The sequence below is a fragment of the Chelonus insularis genome, unplaced genomic scaffold (assembly GCF_013357705.1).
Source record: "Chelonus insularis isolate UGA/USDA-ARS -01 unplaced genomic scaffold, ASM1335770v1 contig_323_pilon, whole genome shotgun sequence".
Lineage (NCBI taxonomy): Eukaryota > Metazoa > Arthropoda > Insecta > Hymenoptera > Braconidae > Chelonus > Chelonus insularis.
The window spans coordinates 526,261-550,355 of record NW_023276493.1 but is presented as its reverse complement, the minus strand read 5'-3'; the positions used below and the strand labels follow the sequence as shown (position 1 = coordinate 550,355).

The window sequence follows — 24,095 nt, the reverse complement described above, 5'->3', positions numbered from 1 at the left end:
AAACTCCATTCTTGTTTAGTTAATCCAATGTAAAGTATGTTACGAGCAGCATACATTACGATGCCAAATAGCTTTAATGAATATTTTCATTGAGGTTTTTGAGATTGTCAAAGAGATATTTCACATCCAACTATTTTGGAATGCAATTAAACGCAGTACTGTGAAACTTGAAGCCTTTCGTCCCGGATTCGCCATCAAGCGGTACTTTCTCACCTCTCTGCATTTCTCCGTGTCACCCTCTCACGTATTTCCCGGGGATTTTGAATCTCTACCTGTCTACACCATTCACTTACTACTCTTGATCTCTTGTAACTATTTTTTTGGTCTCTTTATCAGGAATTTATTGAATTCAATTGATGAAGTGAAGTGTTCATTTGCTGAAAAAAGATCATTTTTTATTTTATATTATTGGCATTTAAGTTAAATAATAAAGAATATAAATAATTATTAAGAAAAAACAGTTAAAAATATAGTGGAGTATTAAGAAGATTTCGTTTGAGACAATGGAAACTGATGCTGGAGAAATGTAATCTCTAAAGACTTGATAAAGTTCTGGGCATATACTAAGATCTCTTTAGATTATTTTCTTTTTCTCTGTCACTTTTGGACCTACAATAAGAGGGTACATCGCGAAACGGAATGGATGAAGGTGTTGGGAGGAGAGAAAATGGCGTCCTGGAGGAAACGTGACACTAAATCGAAGTAGACGCCATCGCGATGCGCAGCACCGCCCTCTTATATGAGCATCTTCCTTTCTAACAAATCCTTGCAATCTCATAAATTATATACCATGCTTTTTTTCTCACTTGTTTGAACTATCTTGAAAACTTTAATTAAATTTCCTGTCAACAAAACACATCTCATTAATTAAATCTTTTATTGAAAACAAAAACTAAAAAAAAAACTTACTTGTATAGATAACAATTATTTTTTTTACATACATCATCAACATCATAGACGCTTCTTCAGATCATCTAGGTTTCCTCTTTAATCCTACATATTTTCCATGTAAAATAAATTGACAAGCAGCAACATAATTAGTCCAGAAGGGCGGAGTTGATTCAAAGGATTGGCAAGGCGTGGTTGAAATTTATGAATTATTATATTTGCTTGTGATCACTCACTCATTACAAGTCTTATATCTTTTCAAGTGTCTTGTCAGTCATCACCCGGTGCGGTATTCCATTGATCTATATTACTCCTTTCCTCAGACATGTGAAATGAATCACGTTGTTGATCACTGTGAAAACCAAAGTGTTACTAAAATATTTTCAGTTATTTCAAGATGTTATTATTAATAATATATAAGTTCAAAGTTATTTATTATAAGGTGTCATTGTATGCTTAAAAAAACTCCAGTAAAAATATATTTACTGCATCATAAATATTAAGTATCAATATCAAACATTATCCAGTATATTATTCAAATCAATAAAAGCAGAATAAAAAAATTCATTTGTTTAAAATAATATTGATATTTTTCATTTCCTGTGTTTCTTACAAGCTAACATCATTCTAAAGACTAGAAAATTCAATAAAATGATGATAAATGCAATTGTTATTATCTTTTGGAATAATTTGAATTAAAATATTGAATTTAATATAAATAATAATTAGATTAAAAAAAAAGATTAATTTTTAATGATAATAAATACAAAGGATTATGTTTAAAAAATAATAATAATAGAAATTGCAAAATAAGGCGTTAGTTTCAAGGAAACACCTGGTAGGTGAAGAGATCGGTAAAAGCAGTGTAAGAGTATCACCCTAGTGGTGTGTATATGTGTGTGTGTATCGCAGATTTAGCTGGCAGAGGGTTGTACCCACCCTGAGCTTTTGTCCAATAGCAATAACGTTAACACTTATGTTCCGCCAATCGCGTGCACGCCATTCAATTTCTTATTCTCTCTCTTTCTCTTACACACATACACACACCACTCCATAAGTGGTAGGTTGGCGTGTGCCGAAAAAATGAGATTTCATACCTCTGCTAAGCGTCACATTGCGTCGTACAGTAGTACATTCCTATTACTAAGTTGGTGACTTGGTCACTCAGTGACTATACTTGGTGCTACAACAATTCAAGCCGGCTTCTCCAATACAACGTAATCAGTGTGTCATCTTCTGGGCTCAAGGTATCGAAAGTTGAGCCTGCACTTGGAGGTTTTGTTGGGTTACCCAAGTCTCTTTAACTCATTTTCATCATTATAATCATTTTAAAATCATCACCAAGTGTTTTTTTTTTTTTTCGTGAATGTTATTGAATATTTTTCATATAAAGTGTGTTAAAGTGTCGATAAATGCTCTGTGAATGAAACAATAATAATTAATGAATGGAACAATGATTAAAATAGTAAATAATTAATGAAAAAAACTTACGTGTAGATAAGTGGATGTTAGCATCATTATATAGTGTTTAAATGTATCAAAGTTCCATTGAATTGTCCAGTTGTTGCTGTTATGGTCACTCAAGTAAACAGAACACGGAAAACGTACAAACTGTGTAGTAAAACTTCTGATTGTCAATAATAAAACATATATGTGAGAATGTCCGAGGGTTCTGATCAATTGTCATCGCCTAGTAGTGATTGCAACAGCCAAATGAGTCACAGAAGCACTGGATCACATACTAGTGCTCATAGCATTATGTCTGGATTATCATTGAGTCTTCATCAACATCAACCTGGTGCTGAAGCTAGCTCCAGTCCACGTTATAATCAAGAACAATCAAGTTGTGCTAATACTGTTGATGTCACAACAAGTAGTATAAGTAATGGTGGAAGTTTATCCGCGGTTGGAAGTACCACACATTTTACGCCGGAACAAATTTCTTGCATGTGTGAAGCTTTGTCTCAGAGTCAGGATATTGAAAAATTAACCAGGTAACATATTTACATATCTTTCTTTTATTTTTCTATACCATTCCATTTTATCAATTAAACAAAACTTAATAGCCAATAATAACTCTCCATTTCTTTTTTATTATTAATATTTTTTTCATAATCTCCATAAAATAGAATTTTCTTGCCAATTTATTGGATTAATTATAATCAAATGATAGTTTAATTACTATTTAAGCTATCATTGATCAGTCTGTTTAAAAAAGAATTAAAAATTCAAAGGTTCAATGAATGTTAAATGTTAATATTTCATAAAACAGTATTAATCTTGAGATTATGAATAATTAAATTGATTAGAAAAGAGTATAAATTATTTTTAATTAAATTATTGTTAATTTTAGTTTAATAAAATATAAAAAAGGATATCTAAGTAATGAATTAATGTATTGTTTGATGATGAAGATTCCTCTGGTCCTTGCCGCCGGGAGAATTATTTCGTGGTGGAGAAAGTGTGTTGATGGCTCGTGCAGCAGTGGCATTCCATCGTGGAGCTTACCATGAGCTTTATTCAATTCTTGAAAATAACCATTTTTCACCTCGACGTCATCCAGAACTCCAACAAATGTGGTTTAAATCGCATTACAGCGAGGCCGAAAAAATCCGTGGTCGTGCCTTGGGTGCTGTTGATAAGTATCGTCTTAGAAAGAAATATCCTCTGCCAAAGACCATTTGGGATGGTGAAGAGACAGTTTATTGTTTTAAAGAACGATCGAGAAATGCATTAAAGGAGTGTTATACAAGGAATAGGTATCCAACACCAGATGATAAAAAAAATCTAGCTAAAAAGACAGGATTAACACTTACTCAAGTGTCTAATTGGTTTAAAAATCGTCGTCAACGTGATCGTACTCCACAAACTCGACCGTAAGTTTTTATATATATTTCTAAACTCAATAATTATTAGATAATAATATATATATTTATATTTACATTTAAAAATATTTACTTTAATTATTATTTAATAATACAGATTTTTTATAAACATGTCATCAATAATTCGTGATGAAGATTACCAGTAATATATTGAAAAATATTTCGAAGAATTGAAAAACGTATGGAGGGCACGTGTGAACGATAGGGGGTCCTCTTTGAGATTTTTCTTATAGTGCAACAAGTGTCTCACCATGTGTCCTTCAATTTCATGCTATGTCAATTTTACTTTACTACATGAGGGGTTGTTAAGACCCCAGTGTTGATCATTTTATCATTCGTTAAAGTATTTTAAGCTCAATCGACATATAGGATTTTTTATACCATACTATTATTATACAATAGTATTATCAATTAAAATTTATCAAGAATCTCTAATCAAATTAAATATGTAATCGTTACAGTATGATGATTATTTTTATTTTTCAAATACTGTGATACATGAGAAGAGTATTATATTCACACTTAGATAATGTTATACGCATGTACACACTAGTTGTTTAGAAAACAAAATTAGCTTACGTATGATGATAAACATCAGTAACAAGAATTAAATCAATCACTATTAATCAAATGAATATTATTTGATTTTTTAAAATTACATTTCTGTATGTTTTATATTATTCGAATGGAATTTTCAATTAATTTATAAGCATGTTGCTTATATGTGCTATTATATCAATAAAATACAGTTTAGCAATCACAAAGAGAATAAATTCAGAGGACACGTATAAACATAAAGTTGTTATGTCTACAAAACTTACGGTCATGGCCCCACAATTCACCGAACAAAATTCATTTTACCTTGATGGTGAAGTCAGAAAGAAATTAAAAAAAAATACTAGTCTAAAAATTTTATCAACTTATATGCAAAAAAATTAATTTTCATCAAAAAAAAAATAATGAAAGAAAATTTGCAAACTAAAACCACCCCCTGGATGCATCATGAACGACCTAGAAAAAAGAAACATGATGCCTTATTACCGTTTTATGGTGAACAGATTCAGTTACATATCTCGTTTCACCATTGAGCTGTTATGTTCACACTACCAATAGTTTACTATATAAAGACCAGCCCCCGTATTTGCAGACACGTAATGTCTTTGTGTATGCGCAATGCATTCTTGTGTATAATATTATAAAGAGTGAAGAAGATATAGAATGAAAAGAGATGGTGAAATGAAGGGCGGGATTATTTTTTAAGGATAATACGACATATGTAAAGTTTTTTAGAGACTGGAGGGAGTCAATCAGTCACTCCATTTTTTTGTTCATTTTTATCTTCTTTTTTTATTATTATTATTTACAATTTTATTAATTTATGGGATACAAATGATTTATCTATCTTTTATATTGTGAATAAAAGTGAATATTGCTGTAAGATATTTTTCATTATGAATTGTTTTTGGAGCAAATGTAAATCATATTGGTAAACTAATTTCTTTTTTTCTTTCACTCTTAGTCTTTTATATTATGCTTTTTAATTACGGTCTACATAACGTTTAGAGTTCTTGGAATGTCAATGGTATGAGTTGGGTCGCATATGTGTACACAAATGGCAAGAGTCGCCGGTGGTTAAAAAACGAATGCATTGGAATACATTTGAGAAATTGAAAAATTTCTCTTTTGTACAAGAAACAATGACTATTACAATTTTTTTCCGTTTCAAGTCTAACAGTCAAACACATGTGGTTAACATTTTTTTCAATTTTCCTTTTCTTCACAGTTTGACAAAAATATATTGCCCTCTCTGGTCAACACATGTTTTTTTTTTCGTCAATTAGAATTTTTTAGAGCTGCACAATCACACAGCTAATTCATATTGTTGACAAATTTCAGTAGACGACAAAATATTTTTTCATTCATTTTTATCTTGTAAAAAACAAGTTTTAATAAATATGATGCAATTTATTCAACAGGGAGATGCTGACGTTAACTTGTCAAAATAATAATAACAGTAATAATAACGGGAATATCAACGGAGGTGGAAGTAATACAGGAAACGGTACAGGTGGAGGTAATCATCAATCTCTTCAAGGGTTGGAATCAAGTAGTCCTAATTTGGCGATATCACCGATTTCAACAGTCGGTATGTCTCCAATCAGCGGTATGAATCCCTGTAGCCCTATGGGCATGGGCTCAATGGGTCCACATCATCATAGTTATGCCACACCAGTAACTCCATCATCGGTACATTCTGTTCATTCTTCTGGCGGATTAAGTCCAATGAATGAAGTTAAATCACTTTGTTACGGAAGAAGTGTTTATGATACTAGTAAGTTTTATACTCTTCGAACTGTCAATCATTAATGAAATAATAATTTTTATTTCAAATATATATTTTTAACGTACTTTGTATACATTAATGTGGTTTTTTAAACAGATAAAGACTTGGAGCAAAGTTCAATTTATTACTCAGCTCATTCAAGTATGCACCATCAATATTACCAACAAAGTCATCATCAGATGTCCGGAAATCATCATCATCATCACCACCATCATCATCATCACATCAACAGGATATGTCCTCAAGCTATGAACTTATGCTTACACCTCCTCAACATACTATGTGACCGATAGAATGCAGTAATAATTATGATGATCAATCATCACATCATAATACATCTTTTTGCGATGATATGTTAGCACGCATTCACGCATTTGCTTAGAAAAAAAATTTGTTAATTTTTATGGTGAATATAAAAACACTAAAGTTAACTTTAGTCTGTGACTAGATGTTTTATAATTGTTGTTAAAATAATTTTATTAATATCATAATCACTAATGATAGTAATTAAAAATAATAATCATCACTATCATAATATAAGAGCCAAAGTATTTTTTATGATAAAACTTTATATTACATCTGATAAATTTTTAATAGATATTATAGTAGTTAATAATAATTTAACGTACTATTTCTTACTCTAAACAAATAGTAACATATAAATCTATAGATATATATAAATTGCAACAATACAGTCTAAAACAAATGTATAAACATTCGATTAAGAGTAGTAAAATTTATGATTGCTTAATAAAGTAATTGATTAGACGAGGGCTGGGCAATTCTGTGCTTCCGGGAGCAAAGTATACTCCCATAAGAGCAAGTGAGAAAAACTTTGGGTCCCCTTTGAAACTCAAGAAAAAATTTTTCTCACTTTGCTCTGAAAAAGTTGAGGCTTACCCAGCCTTGAAATTAGAATAAAAGTATAAAATAAATTAGAATTATAATTGATATTGTAAATACTGAATCCAAAGTATGTACGTACAGCAAAGTATTATCACCATGTGTATGTAATGTATATAGATAAAAAAAATTATTCACTATTAAAATAGATTGGTTTTTAATGAATATTGCTGAACAATTTCAAAAATACTTACTTTGTTTTATCAGTAGCCGTAATTTTTGATTACATGTTCATAGTATTTTCAAATAGTTCTAATAGTCTTTTTATAGATTTACTGTAAAAAAAATTATACAATTTTTTTAGATAACGAAATTTGTGTGAAATTTTGATTTATTTTTTAAATTTCAATTAATAAAACAATGAATGTATAAATAAATTACTAAGCAATACATACATTTGTTCAGCTAATTTATAAATAGATCCCATTGACTTAGATAACTCTTCACATTTGGCCATTAATTGATACATTGACTTAATATTGTGGTCTACTCCATCACAAGTTTTACAAACTGCATCTCTGTATGTCTCTAAACAATCAACAGTTACTGCAGAAGCCTGTAGGTACATAACAAAAGACATTTTAAAATTTAATCATCATTTATTATTTTATTTATACTTACACTATGTAAAATGGCAGCTAAATTTTCAGTTAAAGAATCTACAGACGTAGCAATTTTCCGTGCTTCAATTTCTAATTCATTCAAAACATTATGATCTGCTGGTAAAGGTAACTGTGGATTTAAAGCTTGTCTATACAGACAAGGAGTTGTGCTTCTAGATCCAGGAATAGATGGTGTATCACCTTTCGTTTTTGCACAAACTGGACTTGACAGTTTAATTTTATTTTCTAAATCTTCAGCTACAAATAAAACCATGTTTCCATCCTGCACCACGGTGCCTTCAAGTCGAAGGTAGCCCATTGCTTTGCGATAATTTGATGAATCTACATCAGAATGATCACCATTCTCTTCATCGTTGTTCAATTTTAATTTATCAGGTCTATCAATAGGTAAATTATCAGTAATATATTTTTCTAAATTCTCTTCTTTAAAATGATTTTCTTGATCTAGATCTCGGTCAGGTGCTGGAGATTCAACTAAAGAACAAAGCTCTGATGACGATACAGGTGGTGATGACTGAGAATCAAAAGAAATTTCGGAGTATGAAGCTGTCATTTCTTGACGCTAAAAGAATATAAAAAAGAGAAGATAATCATCATGACTTAAATTAATGTACTAATTATATACTAGTAACCCACCAATTTACATTATAATTATAAAAAATATCTCAACTATAATTTTACTCCAATATTTAATTTTCCATAATAAGAATAACAATGAGTAGTTAATAATGATTTCGGAGTTGATTCTCTTAAAAAGAGAACTTTTTAAAATTTTAATGAAAATTGGAGGGTTAATCTAACCTTACTCGATCTTCATCATATTCCATTGTAGAATTATCCAATTTTTCTCGTTGCGATGATTGATTTTTTTTCAACGATGATAACAGTACATCTGACTGTTTATTAATTATTGAATCTTCCATGATAATTTTTGATGAAATAAGTTAAATTCTGATTTGTTTTCGTCAATATTATTCTCAACAAATAATGAACAGCTGATGGTATTGATGCGCACGACGCAACAAAAATCGCGAGCGCATGTGCAACAATTCTGCGCATTTTTCATTGGAATTCGAATGATCAAGGTGTAAATTGAGGTCTCGTGTGTCGAAAAAATAATAAAAGTTTTCCATCATCATTTTATTCATATTTTGATCAATCAGGAGTTCTAAGAAATACTTGTTATGATGAAGTCTCGACCGCTTGACTCATCGAGGCCATGTCTATCGGAAAACCCTGACCATCTGCCTTGTAGAAAATAATATTTATCGAAAAACTTCAAATATGTATCTAAATTGTACAATTTCTGAACGCCATGACTCCAAATAACTCCCTGGTGTACGACTCTAAGGGGCACTCAAGAGCCAGAGACTATTTTCCCAGAACTTTAGTCCTTGGATTATTGATGCATATAAGCTCTAGATATTATTTTTAATCTCAAGAAGATGCAGTACCATAATTTTCAAGTTGTTAGTCAAGTTAACACAAAAACCAACCTAAATTTTCCAGTAATTATAAATATTCATTCAATAACATGTTATTTTGTGTTTTTATGACTTCATTTTTAAATTTATTGTTATAAATACATTTAATTGTAACATAAATAGAGCAAAATTAAAAATAATGAATGAAATTCATTATTATTGAATTCTGAGCAAAGCTCGAGATTTATCTAATCGGAAAGACGATGGCCTAACTGCCCCTTTGTCAGCAGTCTTAAAGACCTTTGAACTATTGGGTCAGATTGTTAGTTTTACGATCCTACTGTCGTCTACGTTAAGTCATTCTCCCAATATCGTTGTTCGGGACAGGAAGTACTTATTTAACTGATAGTGTATAGACAACAGGCAAAGTAGAGAATTGACCAGTTTCCTGATGTTCTGATCGTTCGTTATCCATATTCAGTCGCCCTTAGTTGTTGGCGTGGTTTGGTTCGGATGACACTAGTCTCTTGATATGGAAAAATTGAAGCGTTGGGTGCATTTATTGGTGATATTTTTTTTATTCAATTTGAAACTATTTGAAACAGGTGAGGATAAAAAAATAATTTTTTTTTACAATTAATTATTATTATTATTATTATTATTAATAGTACTATCAATTACATTTACCCTATATTTTCCACATGCGATGTTAAAATCTTTCGTAATCAGTTATCTTGAAGTTTAACAAATATGAGATGAATCATTTTCCCAAGAAATAATATTTACTATCAAATAACATCTTACGTTGTTGTAGATGCTGCACGTGAAGTTAAAGTTTGTGGACGTACCAAATGCCATGGTAAATATTTTCTGTCTGTAATATGTAATATGAATTAATTAATATTATTAAACAAATTTATTTAATAAAAATAGACTTATTGCAACACTGTTATATAAATTCTTTATGTATATAAAATAAATTTTTATGAATATTTCTAGGAAATTCAATCAAATTCAAATACATTGAAGGAACAGTTTATCGATATCAACATCAAGTTGATGTGAGTGTTAATCTAGGCAATGGTTCTAGTATATCAGAATTGCATATTGAATCAGTGGCATTACTAAAATTTACTACACCATGTGAAGCTGATTTGAAGATATCTAAAGCAAGTATACGACATGCAAATCGTGGGAAGTATGATGCTGAATTTCCTGATCGAGCAGAGGCTGATTTCAAAGAACAACTTGAACATTACAGTCTTCGATTTGTATTTGAAGATGGTCAAATTCAAGAACTATGTCCACATTCTGAAGATCCTATTTGGTCAGTTAATATTAAAAGAGGTATATTATCAATGTTACAAAATACCATGAAAAGATTTGACGTTGATCATCATGGAGATGAATTGGATGTTAATGGTATTTGTGAAACACGTTATCGACTTCATGAAGCTCGTAAAACAAGTCTTATTATAGTTAAAACTAAAGACATTGACAGCTGTACTAATCGGGGAAAACACTTTTCTATTATTCAATCTAACATGTACACAAGTCCTAGAACACATTCTCAAGGAACTCTTTTAGATTCTAAATACAACTGTGAGATTATTTTAGATCATAATATTTATGAAAACGTCATTTGCAAAGAATCTTATCAATTGAAGCATTTATCATATGGAAATGTTGCTGTAAGATCTGAAGTAATTTCAAAACTTACTTTGATTGATGAAGGTGAGAATAGTTCATGGGACGATACTGATGATAATGACGACGATGATGACAACGATAATGATGATAGTAATGATGAAGAACAAAATGAAACTGAACAATTGATAGAATCTATTCCAACTGATTTATTATATGATCATGCAGCCGTATCTTTTTCTAGCAAAACTCTTTTTGGAGAGCTAAGAATTTCAAGAGATCTGTTAAAAACTATGTGTCTACTAGGATCCAGTGGACAGCTTGAAAAGACTTTTTCTGAAATATTCAGCAAATTTATACATTCAGCTCGGCACCTTGATTATCCATCATTGTCTCAATTATTGGTAAAAGCTGATGGAATTTGTGAGAATGGAAAAAGACATATTCTTGATGCATTACCATATATTGGAACAAGTGCTGCAGTTAAGGTGATGCGTGATTCTATGCTAAAGAAAATTATTGATAAAGAAAGAAGTGAATCTTGGCTAACAGCAATAGCTTTAATACCTAGACCAGATGCTTCAACAGTTGCTGCACTCTTACCTCTTCTTGAGCTCGAGCATCAAGTATCTAATGGTCATTTAACCCTAGTTTATTCGGCTGTTGTTCATGCTTTTTGTCGTCATCATGGTGCCAGCCGACAAAGTTTAAATTTCCATCAATCGCACGATTGTTTGGCCATCCAAGGTACTGGAATTGATCGATTTTTTGATTATCTTGAATCAACTATTGAACAGGGTTGTGCTCCAAAGCCTCACGAACCGGAAGAAGTTAAAAAAGTAAGTACTAAAAGTTGACGTTTAGAATATATTTTAGGATACTTACTATCTTAGAATTCAACTTGGTAAATACTCATAAAATTTTTCAAGATTTATCAATATTCTATTTTGTGTTCCATGTGCTTAGAATAAATATTACAGCTTGCAGTAAATGTGTCTGCTTATGTGATATTCCCTTATATTTTAAATTGAATTGAGAATATATTAAAATTCACAGCACGTAAACTGCAGAATACAAGTAAACTTGCATTTTGTTGAATAAATACTTTTAGAAACGTTTTTCACGGTTATTAAATTGAATTAATTTTAATATGTCTATGTTATTTAAAATTAAATAGTAATAATATTAATACTCAAATTTTTAATCAATTTTCAAGACTTTAGAAGCTCTAAAAGCAATAGGGAATATGGGACTCGAAAGGACAGGATTGTCGGATAAGCTGAAAGTCTGTATTGATAATGAAGGAGGATTTATTTCAATGGAAACGAGAATTGCAGCAATTGAAGCACACCGTAGACTACCATCGTGTCAGGAAACTCGTGATCGTATCTTTCTTCCACGATATCGCAATATTACCCTTGAACCTGAGATACGAATTGCGTCTTATCTACAAACGATGCGCTGTCCAGATTATAATGTTGTCAAAATAATAAAACACACATTGACAGAAGAACCTATTAATCAGGGTAAATAGTTTATTCAGCATATTTATTATTATTATGCTACTAGTATGTAATTACTTACATTTATTTAAATAACTTATACTTTTAGTTGGTTCATTCGTTTGGAGTCATTTAACAAATTTATTGGCATCATCATCACCGACTAAAATTGAAATACAAAGTCTTCTAACTGATCGAGATTTAAGTGATAAATATAACAGTGATGGTCGAAAGTTTTCTCGAAATTATGAGAAGTCATTTTTTTCTGAAGAATTCAATGTTGGTGGAACCTTTCAAACTAATGTTGTTTTTTCATCAAAGTCTTATGTTCCTCGAACTCTCACATTTAACATGACTCTTGATTTATTTGGAGAATCAGTCAATGTGATTGAAGTAACTATGAGAATGGAAGGAATGGAATATTACGCGGAGAAATTTTTCGGTCCCACAGGTCCATTTGCAAATGACAAAATATCTCAACATATTACTAACTTTTTACGAAGTTTAAGATCAGTCAGCGAAACAAATCATTACTGGGAAGATTTGAAAACCATACCCAATATTATAGATAATAATTTTAATAATCCACAAATTAGTTTATCATATAAAATATTCGGTAATGAACTTGAATTCATAATGTTGAATGGTCCAGATGAAATTGTTAAAACTTTAACGACGCTAAACCCATTAGCGAAAATCAAACGTTTATTATCAGGTCGAGAAATCTATTATGAATACACTGGAATGCTTCTTGATGCCAGTTACATTATTCCAACTGCAGCAGGTTTACCAATTCGGTTAGATCTTACTGGATCAGCTGCATGTAATTTCAAATTCTCAGGGCTATTAAATAGCGATCGTTTTGTTGAAAATACAGAAGTTCAATTAGTTGGCAATGTAACTCCAAGGTAAGATTTGTATTTAATCATCACTGATAATTAAATAAATTATTAATACAAATTTTTCATTTTAGCGTAAGTTTAGATATAACTGGTCAAATGAGTGTTGATGCATTCCACAAGAGTGCATCAGTAAAAATACAAGGAAATGTATACTCTTCGAGTGCAGTGAGACTTCATCTCGATGTTCAAGGAATAAGATTAGTTAAACTTAATCTCGAAGTACCTAATCGTAAATTGGAAGTACTTACAGTACGAACAGATATACTCCATGTGCATGGCAATGGAGCTGAGATTTCAGAACGACCCGTAGTAACATCAACTAAGAATTTAACTAACCGCAATAAAATTTCTAACTCAACATGCAGCTGGCCTGTATTAGAAAGACTGATTGGTTTGAAACTATGTTTTGATTACTTATTTCCAAATATAACAGAGGCTGATAATATTTCCTATTTCATTTTGAATGGACCAACTCTATTCCGTACTTCAATTATTAAAGCTGATCCTAGTGCTGAGAGTTATCTCTTTGAATATTCATGGAAAGCGACACCGGTAAATTACTATAAACAATCATTTATTTAATTATAAATTGTATTAAATAATTTATTAAAAAATTAACAAGTTTCTTAAAATTAAAAATATTGATTATTTTTTAGACAAACAGTGTACTCAAATTAGCTTTTGATACACCTGGATCATTAATAAATCGAGAGACCAGTGCTACTGTAAGCTTTGATGCTAAAACTCACAATGTTAGTGTTTTGCTAAGATCTGCAGGGAATAGTCTTGTTGCTTTAGGTTTGTTAATTATATTATTATTTAAAAACTACGTAATTTAATTATTCAACTGATTAAATAAACGTGTACATGTGTTTGTTTTTCAGGCACCTATAAACGAACTGATGATGAAACGATGATTAATATAGGTTTAGATATAAATGGTACAAAACATGTAGATGGATGCATTGGTTATCTAAGAAAGAGTGGAAACTACGGTTACATTTACATACCAAAGTTAGATTTAAAAATAAATGATGAAAACGTAGTAGAATTGTCTGGAATGGTAAAAGATACTCACAAGAATAATGTAACACAGTGGGATATTGATTTAAGTTTTCAAACAAAAAAAATTAAAAGTCGAATGAGAGGATATATTATTCGAAGAACAATTAGTTTAACAGGTAATATAAAATTAGACTATCAACTGAAAAATATGAATAAAGAAACACTTCAAGTAGAGATTTCGTTATTAAATCGATCAACTAAAACTTTGGTATACAAAGAAGCCAATTTAATGTTACAATCAAGCGCTTATCCTCAACTTAATGCTATTATTACAACTTGGTATCAACAAGCTTTAGGACATCTAGAAATACACACAGAAATTAATACAAAACCACACTTACGGGATGATCGTCATAAGCTTACAATTCAATTAATTTTGACTTATTCTAAGGCCTACTTTCAAAGTCAAGAAGCAAAGATGACTGCTTCGGTTGCAATTAGAAAACCAATTCAAAATATTGATATTAAAGTTGGAGTTGAACGATTTTCTATTGGACCATCTTCGAAGACATACTTTTTGGTAAGATATGCACCAGGAAAGGAGATAACTTTAGCAGTAAATCTTATCATGCCACGTGGAGCAATGTTTGCTATTGAAGGTCATGCTAATATGACAATACCTAATTTAGACTCAATGTTAATTGATGTACGTATTACGGAAAAATCTCGTGGTGAATATGATCTTGATTTTGCTGGAACTTGGTTCAGTGGACATAATGCAACAATTCGTGGAACTTATGTTGATAAATTGATTGTTATAAAAGACCATCGTGTAATCACAAATAGTTTAAAGTTACTATTTAGATCACCAAGTCTTGCTCGGGATATTTTATTTAATTACAAATTTTATCGTGACCATATTGACACTAAATTCGACATCAGTGTTGAATATTTAGATGCAGACAAATATGCTTTAGCTATACATCATTCGGTAATATCAGCTGTGAAATTTATATCATATGCAGAAGCAAGATGTCGAGGTGGTGTTTATACAGTGACAGCAGCTGTTGATGTTGAGAGAGAAGTTAGATTAGAATTACATTTAGATAATTGGAGAGACGTTCATTTAATAGCAACAGGAATTAATGAAGAAACAACAAAGGAATTTGGTTTCGAAATTAAATGGGATGCTAATCGTGATCCAGCTATGAGATTTGCTACATTACTTCAGTTATATAAAATGTACGAAGATACTCCTATTCATTCACGAAATTTAAGCAGTACTATAATGGTAACTTATCCAGGAAGATTATTCACAGGAACTTGTTTTCTTGGTGTTTTGGATACTCATCACTATTTATTAGATGCTAAAATTGAGTGGGATCCAGTAAAAAATATACACATTACTATTGATGCTGACTATGATACTGTTAATTGGAGTAATTACTTCAAATTTGAAAGTAAGATGTTGACACCCTTTGAACAGTGGAAGAAAACGTCTTTAAATGCACGGTATCACTGGACAGATGAAGAATTAAAAGCTGTTTGTGATGCACATTGGCAAGATGACCAACGATTTAACTTTGAATTTGCGTCGAGTTCTCAAGAGACTCTTAATACTGTAGAGTGGCGTGCAAATTGTGGTCTAACAAGTACTGTCCATTCAGTTGGCTGGATTACAACTAATTTAACTCACAAAGTGAGTAGAGAATCGAATAGCTTCAGTACAGACTCTCGGCTCCTTGTTAACTACAACCCAGACAAAGTCATGGATTTTAAAAGTGTCTGGCATTTCAATGGAGCTACAACTCCTAACGACAATATCACTTTTGGTGGTAATTTTAAATTCTTGACACCTTTTATGAATTACAAGAATGGTGATGTTAAACTTCAATTTAGATTTATGCCATATTGGAAATTCCATGGACTCTCCAATATTGAAATTGATAAACGTAAATATACTGGAATTTTGCAAGGCGATTTAGCTCGTATTAAAGAATCTATTGTAGAATTTAATATTACCACACCACTCGAAAAATATTCATTTATACGAGGAAGATTTGGATTATCAGAAATAAATAAACATGCAGTTGCTGAAGTAACATTACCTTCTGGTCCAATTGGAGTTGAAGCACTCTGTAAATTCTTTGCCGAGTCTAATTATGATTTTAATATTATGTTACGTGTATCAACACCTATAGAAATTTTACAGAAGTTTTTGATCGTCGCTAAACTAGCAAGAACAGAGGCTGATTTTCGAATTGGTTATAATAATGTTACAGCTGGTTTTCAAGCAATTTGGCACTTTAATAATCTTACGAATTTCCATTATAGCTATATTCTTTTTACACCAATTCATGGTCTTCATGAAAGTGGTATTGTTGCCAAAATAATCATACTAGATAAGAAAGATGAAAATGATCGTTTAAGTAAAACTATTGACACAGAATTTTCTCTAAGAATTGTAGAAACAAAATTAGGGATCAAGATATACTCTGGTCCAAAACTTTCTCCATTAAAATTATTAGATGAGCCACTTGTTGAACTGAGTTATGAACCGGAAGATGATGATTTCTCTTGGCAAGGTGATATTGAGGTAAGAAAAAATTATTATTAAACATATTTTTAAAAATTATTTCAAATATTAACTTTAATTAATCTTCCGTAGATAAATGCCGTGATAATTGAGCCAATAATTGGGAAATTAGAAATAGACAAACATGGACGAGTTTACCAAATCAACGGAAATTTAATAATTCCTCAAGGAAAAATATTTTTAGAAGATAAATTCATATTGGAAGATGTGTTTAATATGAAAAATACTCTAGAAATAAAAACGCCCTTTGAATGGACAACTGGAATTAATTCATTATACGTTTTCAGTATCGACATGGAGAATTATATTTATTTTATGAGTTTAGACGTCAATCTTACTAAAAACGATTCCATACCATGGATCGAATGTGGTATCAAGGGAAATTATTCAAGTGTCGAGCATGAAGATGATTCTACAATGCACAAATTACAGTTGATATTTAACACACCCCAGGGATTTTTAGGATATTTGGATAGTTATGGAACTTTGGAATTAGATGAGAATATATACAAAACAAATATAGTTTTCAAAACTAATGATAGCTTTTCGGAGTTTACTGGAGTACTTGAACTTGAAGAGGCTTTTTTCGATGGTACTTTAATAGCTTTGATTGACTCACCAATTTTACAAGTACCAAAAACAAAAATAACGATTAAAAAAGACTTTACAGAATTAGAAAAACGTCTTGAAGGTGGAATTACGATAGATAATTCAAAAGAAAACCACGGTCAATTTCGTGCTACATGGTATTTTGAATCTCAAGACCATATAAAGTTATCTGTTGAACTGAAAACATGGATATTGCCTTTAAAAAACGTTCAGCTCGATTTATTTTACGACAACAACTTATCGAGCAATCAAAGTTTATTGCTTGAAACTAAATTCAAGCGTCTTAATCAAAAATATAAATTATCCGGAGCTTATCATCCGAATAAAACACTAAATGTACAATTACAAGGACCCAGTGACATTCTAGACTATGATTATCGATTTGATGGTTTATTAGATTCATCAAATAAATTAACAGGAAATCTTGTTGATTTAAAAACTTCACAAACTTATAATGTTAATGGAGAAATGGACGTCACCGATTCTATATTAGAAATTAAAACAGTCATCGTTAAAATTAATGAAGATAGCAAAGAAAATAATCCTTGTACACTTACTTTATTATTCTTCAGAGAAAAGTACGGATTAAAGTTGAACGCTCATAATGACTTTTTAGATAGCAATGTATCATTAAATTATATAAATGCTTTAAATTGGGATACAAATTTTGCACTGGAATTAGAAAATAATATAAAATATCAATTAGATGCATTTACTAATGTCCAAGTGAATGGTAATACTAGTATTTATATAAAAGCTCAAACTCCATGGCCTGAACTAAAAGTATTCCAGCTGGATGGTAATGTTATGTTTACTAATAACAGTGGGGACATAAAAGTAAAACATCACCTTAATAATAACAGTGGTTATTTAAGACTCGCTTGGAAACTTGCGTATATGACTGATATGTTTATTCGATTTAATGGTGCTGCTGATAAGAAGGATATCAACGTATTTCTTTATCTAGATAATCCAAAACGTGCTTTCCGTAGTGTTAATACCGGTTTTGATATTAGTGTTAATGAGAAAAAATGGCAATGTGCCACAAACATTAGTATCGGTTACAGAGATAATGAGAATATTGATTATGTTATGGTTGTTCATCTTCCACCTCCGAATAATGATGACCATCGTATATTAATTCGTTATCATGCCCAAGGTGGATTACAAGATGCTAATTTTGTTATTGGTTACAGTGCTAGTAAAGCAATGATTAATTATGCTACTGATGGTTCGGTTAGTATTGACATTTGTTTCATGAGAATCCTTAATCATTAGAAAATTGATAGTCTGAATAATTACATTTCAATCATTTTATTTTTCAGATTCGTATGGCACAAAAAAATATAGATGGTCATTTACGACTAGCTTGGGATGATTTAAAAACTAAAATTTTGAATAATATATTCAATATAACTTTTGATGAGAAAAAAATTGGTTTCAAATATTCTTTGTTTACTCCAAAATCTCAAACTGAAGAAAAAGCAATAGTTTTGTTTAATTATGACGGAGGAAAAAATAATGAAAGCTTAATTAATGCAGATTTTTATTATACACCACGGAAGAAAGTGGGAACAATTAATATATCTTATTTAAGTTTAACAAACGTCAATGGTACTCTTAATGTGTCAACGGGTGTTCCAAATTTCCCTTATGTCGCATGTAATTTTATTGTACTAACGACATTGTAAGTAGATTTTTCTGCACGTAGTCAGACATTTTTTAATACAATACTTTTCGAAAATTATAATTTGCTAGATATTCAATTTAAAAATTATTTTTTTCAGGAAGCAAACGAAGAGATTTGTTCAAGTCTTTTGGCAAAACGACACTGCATTAATCAATTCTGATTACGTATATCACAGCGAAAAATTGGATTCAGATTTAATAGGAATAATTGAGTTAGAAGTACCATTGAGTACTCGACACATAGCGAATTTAAATTATGGATATAAAAAGAAATCACAAGTTACAACTGGATATGCAGATCTAATTTACAATAAAGATAAGATACTCCTAGCTAAGTATAATTCAAAGGGTGAATCACGTGCTGGCATTGAAAAGGATAGCATACAAATAACTTTAGAAAATGATTTTCAACCACTAGGAATTACTTATACTAATCAATATGAATATAGTGCTGGAAATGCTGGAACAAATTATCCAACAATTGAACAAAAACGTATAAATATTTATCGATTAGACAATAGTTCAATTTTTAATGTAGCTGGACAATCTCAAGTTAGAACGTTTCATGAAGGCCAGGAGATACAACTTAAAGCGGAACATCTGAATAAAACTGTTCAACTAAACACAGACTATCGTGTATTACCAGGAGAATTTGATCATAATTGTTGGGTAAAATTAGCTGAAGGTGCATGGGCTTCTTATAATCTCAACATAATCAATAAAACAACTGAAGAAATTGAAAATCAATTTCTCACGTTTAATCTGGCTTATCCTTGGCGAAATATTACTGTTGATGGATCTTATAGTATAAGTTTACGAGAGTTCAATACCGAAGGAAACTTATCTTGGAAAAAAACTTACAACAAAAGTGATCCCTCAACGCTCGATTATTATTATGATGAAGAATTGTATAAAACGAGGCAAATTGGAGCGGCATTCAACTGGACTAATTTAAGTGAACGTAATGATACAGTAGACAAACAAGTGGCCACTTTAAGCTTCAAACATCCAAGCCTAGAAAAAGATGCATCGATAGCCGGTTATTTGAACAAAAGAAATAATAATACCACTATGTTAAACGCCACTGTTATTGTAGATTATTCTGAAAATCCAGATAAACTTGTAGAACTTGTAACAATCATCAAAGATGAAAGTGTTGATCCAAATTATGTTCGTTATAGTTACTTTATTAGTGGAAAGCATCCACGAACACGTTTAGATCTTGATGTTTCTGGATACATCGAAAAAAATACAATTCGATTCATAAAAACAGATCATCAGGCGGTATTCCGTCGTAGCTATTTCCCAGGAGCAATTGGAAAATTTTTGGTACGATTTGATGCCAATAATTATCAAACAGAATATCATCGAGAAAGTACAGATCTTACGAAACATCTAGATATTTCGTATTATCCAACTGATGTTGCTTATATTGTAAATGGTAGTGTTATTGATACTTCAAGAGAATTAAATGCAACTGGAGTACTTTACTTTAATTATCCTGAAAAATTAACATGGTTAATGTTAAATTATACACCAGATTCAGTCGAAAGTCTTAGAATGTACGGAAATATTCCAGATGCCAGGAACGGAGTATTTGATGTATGGAGAACATATGAGAGAAATCTTATTATTTCCGATATTTCATTTTATCTTAGATTAAATCATTCTCGGTTGGTTACGTCAACACTAAAATGGCGACCTGAACTTAAAAGTGATCTTACTAATTTCGTTAAAACGACAGTTTCTGACTTCTGTAATGATCTTAGTAATGATTTGGATTATTGGAAGCAATATGTTAAAAGTGAAATAATTAATTCTGCATCAGATATTTGGGAAGATGCCCACGAAGACATTGAAGAATTATTGAATGATTGGAATAATTTAAAGGAGCTTGATGAAGATCTGGATAAATTGAAAGTTTATTTAAATGAGTCTTATAATGCTAATGATTTCTACATAAAAGATTTGGTAGGTATTGGAATATATGTGATTGATGAACTGGCTTTGAGAAGTCATATTGAATCATTGCCAAATATTATCAATGAAATATGGGAGATAATGGGTGAGTCTGGAGAAGCTATACGTAATTCACTCTTATGGATTATCGAAGCTACAAAAAATGCTTATAAAAAATTGACAGAAATAGTAAGTGCAATATTGAAAGGAGAATCGATAACACAAATCGCTAATATAATTGAACAAATTGTTGAAAAATATGATAGATTTATAAAAGACCTTCATGTATCATTTAAAAAATATGTCGAAAATTTGTGGAATAAATTATCAATAACAATATCACGTCAATGGGATAAAATTTTACGAATGGTTGAACCAATATTTATACGGATACTTCATTATCTTGAAGCTGTACTATGGAAAGCCAGTAAAGAGATTGTTGATTTTCTTTATGATCGCAGGAACGAATTAATTAAATCACCATATTTTGATCGTTTTACCAACTTCACTCAAGACTTTGATAAATTTTATCGCGACATCAAAGCCAACGACATTATTACAAATATTTACAAGTACACTGGTATTGTAATTACCTTTATTCGTGAGCGTTACTTCACAATGGTACCCTTTGGAGAAGAGCTTAAAGATCTTGTTGATGAAATTATTTCAGAATTTGCCGAATTAAAAAAATTACCAACTGTTAATTATGCCCTTGAGAAATTTAATTATGTTTATGAAAGAATTCATTACTTTTATAATTACTTTGGTGTCAGGAAGAAAGTTGAAAATTTCGTAAGGGTAATTCATTCGAAATTAATCGATATAAGTCAAACAGCATTACAAGCAGAGAGTAAATATCGAGAAGCAAAAACTAAATTTATTTTTGATCCAAATACGGGTCTCATGTGTTTAGAGCAAAAACTTCCAATGTCTTGGCATGCCTTCAATCAAACACCAGAATTTCAAGAAATTCCAGAATATCGAGCAATTCTTGATCTTCGAAATTACTTCACCACATCTAATGCAACCTTTTGGACACTTTATTACCGTTATCGACCATATACTGATCCTTCTAACTGGTTCCCCCCATTCAAAGCACAAGCAATGGTAGTAGGAAATCAACATTTTATTACCTTTGATGGTCAACATTATGATTTTATCAATACGGGTACTTATCTTTTGGCTCACGATTTTATCCAAAATCAATTCGCCGTATTTATTACATATCAACGATCACCCACAAATTCTTCAATAATAAATCATAAAATAATAGTATCTGTTGGACGCCAAGACTTACAAATCGATGTATTTAATGATACTGTAAAATTGGCTGACTCCACAGATATTTTACGTTTACCAGTGGAATTAGATAACAATACTGGTTTTGTGTATCAAGAAAAAAGTATCGTAATAGTTGAGTTGAAAAATAATCAATTTAAGCTCAAGTGTAATCTCAAATACGATATTTGTGTGATAGAATTATCGGGATGGTTTTTCGGTAAGACAGCCGGATTATTGGGTACAATGAACAATGAGCGATGGGATGATACTATAAAATCCGACGGAGTAGTGACAGATGATATTGAAGAGTTTGCCAAGAGTTGGTCCATTTCAAAGCCCGATGATGACAATATTGATGTTGAAAATAAAAATACAAATCTTGCTTACGTTGGATACAAAAAATCAGAATTATTTGACTTTTGTTTCAATCTCTTCACCAATCATAGTTCTGAATTTGGAGATTGTTTCATGGTTGTTGAACCACAATATTATGCTGCTGCGTGCTTAAATACTAGATCTACTGCGGAAGTATGTTCACTTGCCATTGCTTACATGCAAGTTTGTGGATTTTATGATACATACCTGAGAATTCCAGATAAATGTACTGCCTGTTCTATGACAGACAATTCCAGCGTACCTGAAGGCGAGTTTCGTAAATTGGAAATGTCTAGTGTTCCGAATTCCACAGATGTTGTTTTCATAGTTGAAGCAAAGTTGTGTAATATCAACATCAGGCAAAATCGTAGTATTGATTTGCTTGTTACTCAACTGAATAAAGAATTGAATGAAAATGGACTGAAAGATAATCGATGGTCATTAGTTATATTTGGTGGAGATGGTGTTTTCGATAAACCAAGAAGTCTCATACTTGGCAGTCAAATATTTACAAATGATACCTCTCGGTTTGTTGATTACTTTGATAATATTCCTTCTGGATTTGGTAGTCAAGATGTTTTTGCGGCTATTGGTTTTGCTTCTCAATTAGTATTCCGTGCAGGAGTATCAAAAACATTTATTTTATTACCTTGTTCTCACTGTGAACCGCAAAATCAAACAGTAAGTTTTTATTCAAACATTGTTTTTCCATTGTAAATTGCCCATTTATTGAAATTGAAAAATTTTTTTTTTTATTTTAGTTGGACTATTCGGTTTTACATCAAGTTCTATTAGAACATGATATAACATTCCACATACTTATGGATGGTGACTTTAATTTCAAAAAACAGCGTTTAAATAAAACATTTTACGGTATAGATGCCACAAAATCATACACAAAAAAAGATGCTAAAGTATTAATAGGAGATATTGATCTTAGACGACAAGTGAAGTTACCTAAAAGTACTTTAGGATATTGTACTCCTTTGTCACTTGAAACTAACGGCACAATATTTAGTGGAAATAAACTCAATCCTAATAAGTCACCATCAATCAAAAAGTTTGCTAGTACTTTTGCTAAGAGAGTTGCCTTAACAGCAAAACCAAGTTCCTGCCAGCACTGCGAATGTAGTTCTGATAATGATGGAGTTACTCACATGGAATGTATGCCCTGTGTCTATCCAATGCCTGTTATTGTTGATTACGTCAGTGTATGTCAAATTATTAATATTATAACATTATGAATTGAATAATTATTTTAACTACATATTAATGTGTATTTTTTATTATCAGGAAACTTTCAATGAAGACGACACATTCTCCCCACTTCAACCACTGGAAGTAGATTATTCTCAAATTGATGTAGATGATGATTAATATTTTTTACGAAAGAGAAAATATTGAAATAATAATAAAAATAATAATAAATGTATAATTTTTATGCATTAGTATATGATAATAAT

At 30.9% G+C, this 24,095-nt stretch overlaps 3 protein-coding genes across 6 annotated transcripts; 2 read left to right on the top strand and 1 right to left on the bottom strand.

Annotated features, from left to right (window-relative positions):
• Positions 1-1,998: 1,998 nt before the first annotated feature.
• Positions 1,999-6,411, top strand: LOC118065844 (homeobox protein SIX6-like). The gene is given in 5 exon segments (XM_035081374.1): positions 1,999-2,882; positions 3,303-3,764; positions 5,750-6,105; positions 6,214-6,336; positions 6,339-6,411. Coding segments are annotated over 5 exon segments (1,341 nt in total). The 5' UTR covers positions 1,999-2,547; the 3' UTR covers positions 6,404-6,411.
• Positions 6,360-8,649, bottom strand: BORCS6 (BLOC-1 related complex subunit 6). 4 transcript variants are annotated; one of them, XM_035081377.1, is made up of 5 exons: positions 8,450-8,649; positions 7,642-8,205; positions 7,416-7,576; positions 7,215-7,295; positions 6,360-6,494 (listed from the first exon to the last, which is right to left on the bottom strand). In XM_035081377.1, exons 1-4 carry the CDS (start codon positions 8,564-8,566, stop codon positions 7,244-7,246), a joined length of 894 nt encoding a protein of 297 aa, XP_034937268.1. In that variant the 5' UTR covers positions 8,567-8,649; the 3' UTR covers positions 6,360-6,494; positions 7,215-7,243. The 4 variants fall into 4 exon arrangements, with proteins under 4 accessions (XP_034937268.1, XP_034937269.1, XP_034937267.1 ...); XM_035081378.1 differs by lacking the exon at positions 6,360-6,494 and adding an exon at positions 6,886-7,022; XM_035081376.1 differs by lacking the exon at positions 6,360-6,494 and having other exon boundaries at positions 7,160-7,295.
• Positions 8,650-9,445: 796 nt separating this feature from the next.
• Positions 9,446-24,064, top strand: Apoltp (Apolipoprotein lipid transfer particle). The gene is made up of 13 exons (XM_035081367.1): positions 9,446-9,672; positions 9,882-9,926; positions 10,067-11,553; positions 11,931-12,240; positions 12,326-13,124; positions 13,190-13,670; positions 13,775-13,916; positions 14,003-16,719; positions 16,792-18,564; positions 18,654-19,015; positions 19,116-23,313; positions 23,394-23,843; positions 23,926-24,064. Exons 1-13 carry the CDS (start codon positions 9,600-9,602, stop codon positions 24,007-24,009), a joined length of 12,921 nt encoding a protein of 4,306 aa, XP_034937258.1. The 5' UTR covers positions 9,446-9,599; the 3' UTR covers positions 24,010-24,064.
• Positions 24,065-24,095: the final 31 nt, after the last annotated feature.